The sequence below is a fragment of the Ovis canadensis genome, chromosome 3 (genome assembly GCF_042477335.2).
Source record: "Ovis canadensis isolate MfBH-ARS-UI-01 breed Bighorn chromosome 3, ARS-UI_OviCan_v2, whole genome shotgun sequence".
Taxonomy (NCBI): domain Eukaryota; kingdom Metazoa; phylum Chordata; class Mammalia; order Artiodactyla; family Bovidae; genus Ovis; species Ovis canadensis.
In genome coordinates this window covers 13,271,071-13,278,356 of record NC_091247.1, presented here as the reverse complement: position 1 = coordinate 13,278,356, position 7,286 = coordinate 13,271,071, and the positions used below count along the sequence as shown (strand labels likewise).

Sequence of the window (7,286 nt, the reverse complement as noted above, 5' to 3'; positions counted from 1 at the left end):
GTTATGACCAACCTAGACAGCATATTCAAAAGCAGAGACATTACTTTGCCAACAAAGTTCTGTCTAGTCAAGGCTATGGTTTTTCCAGTAGTCATGTATGGATGTAAGAGTTGGACTGTGAGGAAAGCTGAGCGCTGAAGAATTGATGCTTTTGAACTGTGGTGTTGGAGAAGACTCTTGAGAGTCCCTTGGACTGCAAGGAGATCCAACCAGTCCATCCTAAAGGAGATCAGTCCTGGGTATTCTTTGGAAGGAATGATGCTAAAGATGAAACTCCAGTACTTTGGCCACCTCATGCAAAGAGTTGACTCATTGAAAAAGACTCTGATGCTGGGAGGGATTGGGGGCAGGAAGAGAAGGGGATGACAGAGGATGAGATGGCTGGATGGCATCACTGACTCGATGGATGTGAGTTTGAGTGAACTCCGGGAGTTGGTGATGGACAGGGAGGCCTGGCATGCTGCGATTCATGGGGTCGCAAAGAGTCGGACATGACTGAGTGACTGAACTGAACTGATTACTATCATGAATTTATATAGCCTCCAATAGCATTTCTAGGAATTTATCCTACAGATATATAAGCTAATGTGAAAAAGGCATTTGAACAATGTTACTAGTGAGGTATCATTGGAAATGGTAAAACATTAGAAACAATCTAAATGCCCATAGACAGCTAGTTGGCACTTTTATTGCGATAAACTGATTAGTATTAGCATAGTAATAATTAGCAACACTGAATGTGTAATTCATCTCAGGTAATAATATTAAGTAAATAGGATTTTTAAATGCAATAAATTGAGGAATATAGACATTGTAGAGATAACTTGAGTCAAATTGGGAGAATTGGTAGATAATGCAAACTTCAGTTAACCCCCAGCAGGAAAGATGAGTTCTGTTGTGAGATACTTTCTCAGCTTCCAAAGAGACAGAGAGCTTTAGAGTACATGTGCTTATATAGTATGCGAATTTTATTTTTTAGTCAACGGACCGCCACGTTCTCTTGCTCTATTATTTCATGAACATTCCCATGAGCAAATTGAATTGACATGAAGAAGAAAGAAAAATGATAATTTTAGCAAAGTGTTAGAATACAACAAGGAAATATCAGTTATGAATCACTGGCATAAAACCTAGGTTAGGACTATGAAAGTTATTCAGTAAATTATATCTGCCAGATACTTAAGATGAGCTTTTTTTTTGGGGGGGGGGCAGACCCAGGACATGATTGGAAAAAGCCAAAGCATTTACTGATTTTTTAAATTAAATTAAATTAAATTTATTTATTTATTTACTGATGTTTTGAAAACTTGAATAAAATAATCTGGTTAGAATCGAGGGAATAAGTTTGGAATTTAAAAGGGAAACTGTTTTTTTTCCTCCATGTCCCATGAAAATCTCTCTACAAAGAATGATGGCAGATTGAAAATGCTGAGGAATGGGAAGCCATTCTCTTAAGAGAAGAACTGATCATATTACATGGTATGTCACTAGATCTTTTATGTTATTGACAAAAACTCCTGTCTTTAGTGCCTTCATTTGATCAGTTACATGTTTTTACCAAGTCTCCAAATCCCAGTTTCTGGGGGATACAGAGCAGTCCATTGGGTTGTCTCATCTTAATCCAATCCACAAAACAAAGTATAAGCTAAAGTGTGTGAGAGGCATGCAGAAGGTTAAGAAAGGCCAACAGATCAATCGTAGAGTCTCTACTAGTATTTCTAATAACTGGTTACTGACATAGCCATGCAGCCTAATATTCTATTAATAATCTCAGATTTCTGTTATAAACTCCTGAACTCCTCAGGTTTGAGCCTGATTTGATATAATAATAATTCTAATGTTACATGGTTTCTCCAAAAGAAATAGTGCTGGTTTCTAGGTGGACATTTTTATCCAGACCATCACTAGTCCATTAGTGGAGCAAAGAGCATGAGCCACTCAGGCTAAGATTCATGTACTAACTTGTTCAAAAGTATGTTTCATTATGTGATAGTCATAATGATTTCTCATGCTTCCACATTTTCATCTCTTTTTTTTTCATCTCCAGCAAAAGAGACCATGGGGAGGGAAAATCAAAGCAGTGTGTCTGAGTTCCTCCTCCTGGGGCTCCCCATCCGGCCAGAGCAGCAGGGTGTGTTCTTTGCCCTGTTCCTGGGCATGTACCTGATCGCGGTGCTGGGCAACCTGCTCATCCTCCTGGTCATCAGGCTGGACCCTCACCTTCACACCCCCATGTACTTCTTCCTCAGCCACTTGGCCTTCACTGACATCACTTTTTCATCAGTCACAACTCCAAAGATGCTCATGAATATGCAGACACAGAGTCAATCCATCTCATATGCTGGGTGCATTTCCCAGGTGTATTTTTTCTTAATGCTTGGGTGTCTTGACAGCTTTCTTCTCACCTCAATGGCCTACGACAGGTACGTGGCCATCTGTCACCCCCTCCACTACATCACAGTTATGAGTCAGAGCCTGTGTTTCCTGTTAGTAATTGTGTCCTGGGTCCTATCCTCTGCTAGTGCCATCTTACACACCCTCCTCCTGGCCCGTCTCTCTTTCTGTGGAGACAACCTTCTCCCTCACTTCTTCTGCGACCTTGCTACCTTACTTAAACTGTCAACCTCAGATACCACAGTCAATGAGCTGTTTATCCTCACTGTGGGAGTGGCAGTCATTACCCTCCCATTTGCATGCATATTGGTCTCTTATGGTTGCATTGGGGCCACCATCCTTAGGGTCCCCTCTACTAAGGGACTCTACAAAGCCTTGTCTACATGTGGGTCCCACCTCTCTGTAGTGGCTCTGTACTATGGAACAATTATTGGACTGTACTTTTTCCCCTCATCTAATAACTCCAATGACAAGGATGTTATTGTGGCCATATTGTACACTCTGATCACTCCCATGCTAAATCCTTTTATCTACAGTCTGAGAAATCAGGATATGAAAGGAGCTCTGGGAAATATACTTAGTAGAGGAACATTTTCATAAGGATAACCTTTGTTTCCCTATTAATTGAATCCCACACATACAATGTGAGTATCCTTTCCTCTCTGATTAGTTACTTCTTAGTGAGTCTCGATGTGGCCTTCTATCTTCAGTCTCTGCTTCAGCTTGCACATAGCTTTCTTCTCTGTTTAATTTTTTTGCTCATTATAGAGAGGGAAAGATTTTACAAATATACCTGCACAACTACCACTTCCTTCCCCCCTCCTTTTTTCTGTGATATTCATTGTTCCACAAACACTGAAGAAAAGTTTTTGTAGTCACAACTCTCACTATTTTGGTGAGGGGGTGTGGATAATTTACAGACCTTATGTAACAAAGCATTTTCCCCTTCTCAAGATAACAAAAATATTATTTCTAGTTGGCTTATGATTTTATTTTTTAGTTTAATTCCACAATACATTTAAAAGTTATCTTTTGAGTGACCTTAATTAGAAATCTATTATTAATTCTATCTGTAATTTCTTCTCAAAATATTACTATATTTTTACTTTTAAAACAACCTCCTGTTCCATTTTTAAAATCCCTATCTTTTAAGCTTTCATTGAAACATTTCTTTTTCTGTGGCTTTTTTTCACAAATATAATTGTATATATTTAAAGTGTACAATGTGAAAATTTGATAAACCAGACAACAATAAATGCTATATGGTATCACTTATATGTGGAAACTTTTTTAAAATGCTGATTTCATAGGAACAGAGAATAGAATGGTGGTTACCAGGGGCAGGGTGTAGGGGGAAGTGGGTAATGTAGGTCAAATGGTTCAGTTTTAGTTTGAAGAAGAATAAGTTCTGAGGACCAAGTGTAGTGTGATGGCTAGTTAATAACATGGTATTGCATACTTGAAAGTTTCTGAAGATGGTTCACAAGCATTATCAGTACACACATGAAAAGATTAACTAAAGGAAGTGATAGATGTGTTAATTATCTTAATCTTGGTAATCATTTCACAATATATATGTATTTTAAATCATCACCTCCAATTAAAATAAATAAATTTATATTTAAAAAATCATCACATTGTATACTTTTGTTTATAATCTCTTATAAAAGAAACACTAATCTGTTTTATTCTCTATGGCTTTTTTGTTTATTTTCAGCATTATGTTATTATGAAAATGTAGTGACAAATATTTTTGTGCATTACTTATTGTGTACAAGCAAGAGATTACATAAATTATATACCCAGAAAAAGAGTTATTGGACTGTAGATGTGTATGTTCAATTTAATTATCACTGCTAAATCTTCTGAAATAGTTGTACCAAGAAGTCAACTTGAAAAGACTACATACTGTAGGATTCCAACTATATAAGATGCTGGAAAAGGCAAACTGCAGAGAAGACAAAAATTTCAGTGGTTATCAGGGGTCCAGAGTTTGAGGTGGGAGAAAAATAAACAGAAGAGAGGGGATTTTTAGTTCAGTGAAACTATTCCATATGATAATATAACAGTGGATACGTGTCATGATGTATTTGTCAAGAATTTTAAAACTGTACAACACAAAGAGTGAATTCTAAATATAACTATGGGCTTTAATAAAATATATCGATGATGGTTCACTCATAACAAATGTACCAAATGGATGTAAGATGTTTATAACTGGGGAGCTTAGGTAAGGGTCGGGCAGAAGTTCCTGGACATTTTCTGCTCAATTCTTCTTAAACCAAAAACTACTCTAAGAAATACTCTATTAATTTTTTAAAAATCAGCTTTAAATCAGTATAATTTAATTATTATTGTCTGATAATCTTTAAATGTCAAATATTTTCCATTAGAGCTTTTTTTCCATTTCTATAATTTTATTTATTTATTTATTTATTTATTTTTGTTGTTGTTTTAAATTTCCTTTATTGCAATCTCTTTATTTTATTTTTTGATATAAATTTATTTATTTTAATTGGAGGTTAATTACTTTACAATATTGTATTGGTTTTGCCATACATCAGCATGAATCCACCACAGGTATACACATGTTCCCCATCCTGAACCTGACTCCCTCCTCCCTCCTCGTTGTCTGAGTATGAGAGCTCCTATTATTTTACTTCTTCAATAATACTTGATACTAATAAATTTCTCAAGTTTTTACAATTCTGGTGAGTAGAAAATTGTATCTCATTGTAGTTTTATTTTATATTTTCCTGGTAATTGATGACATAGAACATCTTATCCAATGCTTATGGGATGTTTGTGGCAGAGATGGTTAGCTGTCCACCAGAATTTATGATCTCTTTCCCAAGTGTGAAGCTGGCTCTGGGAGACAGCTGCCACATTTCCTGCTAATCTAGGTGTGGCTCTGTGGCGTGCCCTCCCCAAGGGAAAAGAATGTGTGCTATTTTCTGGCTAGAATTTTAAAGAAGGATGTGTATTTTCTCTATTGTCTGGAAGCAGATTTATCTGCAGTCCTGAGAGATCACTGGTCTTGGTCCCTCATTTACCACGTAGTGAAATGCCATCTACCCACTAGAAAACCCACTCTGCAACATTTGCAGCCATCATTGTTCCTACTGGTACAAGATTTTCTTCTGTGAAATAAATGATAATGTCTTTTCCTGCTTTTCTATTGAGTTATTTCTCTTTTTTTATTGCTGTACAGATAGACTTCATACAATCTTCAGATTAATCCTTTGTCGTATTTGTATATATTGTAAATGCTGCCCATTATTGGAAGCTTGCTACTTTTGCTTCTTACTTTCTATTGATGTCTTAATTTTAAAGTGATTAGAATTATTAATATATCATTTTATGATTTGTTATTGACTTTAAAGTGCTTCCTTGAGAAAGTCACCTTGAAAATGGCAAACATTGTATTTTACAAACAAGAAAAGGATGTGACATCAGAAAAAGTGCAGGATCTGAAGAAAGGTGGACTCAGATTTCTTGTCAGCATCATAAACGTGCATAAATAGTAGGAATACCCCAGTATCAGTTCAGTTCAGTTCAGTTGCTCAGTCGTGTCCGACTCTTTGCGATCGCATGAATTGCAGCACACTAGGCCTCCCTGTCCATCACCAACTCCCAGAGTTCACCCAGACTCACGTCCATCGAGTCCGTGATGCCATCCAGCCATCTCATCCTCTGTCGTCCTCTTCTCCTCCTGCCCCCAATTCCTCCCAGCATCAGAGTCTTTTCCAATGAGACAACTCTTCCCATGAGGTGGCCAGAGTACTGGAGTTTCAGCTTTAGCATCATTCCTTCCAAAGAAATCCCAGGGCTGATCTCCTTCAGAATGGACTGGTTGGATCTCCTTGCAGTCCAAGGGACTCTCAAGAGTCTTCTCCAACACCACAGTTCAAAAGCATCAATTCTTTGGCACTCAGCCTTCTTCACAGTCCAACTCTCACATCCATACATGACCACAGAAAAAACCATAGCCTTGACTAGACGGACCTTAGTCGGCAAAGTAATGTCTCTGCTTTTGAATATGCTGTCTAGGTTGCTCATAACTTTTCTTCCAAGGAGTAAGCATCTTTTAATTTCATGGCTGAAATCACCATCTGCAGTGATTTTGGAGCCCAGAAAAATAAAGTCTGACACTGTTTCCACTGTTTCCCCATCTATTTTCCATGAAGTGATGGGACCAGATGCCATGATCTTCGTTTTCTGAATGTTGAGCTTTAAGCCAACTTTTTCACTCTCCTCTTTCACTTTCATCAAGAGGCTGTCTAGTTCCTCTTCACTTTCTGCCATAAGGGTGGTATCATCTGCATATCTGAGGTTATTGATATTTCTCCCAGCAATCTTGATTCCAGCTTGTGTTCCCTCCAGTCCAGCGTTTCTCATGATGTACTCTGCATATAAGTTAAATAAGCAGGGTGACAATATACAGCCTTGACGTACTCCTTTTCCTATTTGGAAAAGTCTGTTTTTCCATGTCCAGTTCTAACTGTTGCTTCCTAACCTGCATACAGATTTCTTAAGAGGCAGGTCAGGTGGTCTGGTATTCCCATCTCTCTCAGAATTTTCCACAGTTTCTTGTAATCCATACAGTCAAAGGCTTTGGCATAGTCAATAAAGCAGAAATAGATGTTCTGAAACTCCCTTGCTTTTTCGACGATCCAGCGGATGTTTGCAGTTTGATCTCTGGTTCCTTTGCCTTTTCTAAAACCAGCTTGAACATCAGGAAGTTCATGGTTCACATATTGTTGAAGCCTGGCTTGGAGAATTTTGAGCGTTACTAGCATGTGAGATGAGTGCAATTGTGCGGTAGTTTGAGCATTCTTTGGCATTGCCTTTCTTTGGGATTGGAATGAATCCTCTAATACAATTTACTATAG

At 37.7% G+C, this 7,286-nt stretch overlaps 1 protein-coding gene across 1 annotated transcript; it reads left to right on the top strand.

Moving 5' to 3' along the window:
* The first annotated feature begins 2,058 nt into the window (after positions 1-2,058).
* On the top strand, positions 2,059-2,994 carry LOC138438047 (olfactory receptor 1J21-like). The gene has a single exon (XM_069586291.1). It carries the CDS (start codon positions 2,059-2,061, stop codon positions 2,992-2,994), a length of 936 nt encoding a protein of 311 aa, XP_069442392.1.
* Positions 2,995-7,286: the final 4,292 nt, after the last annotated feature.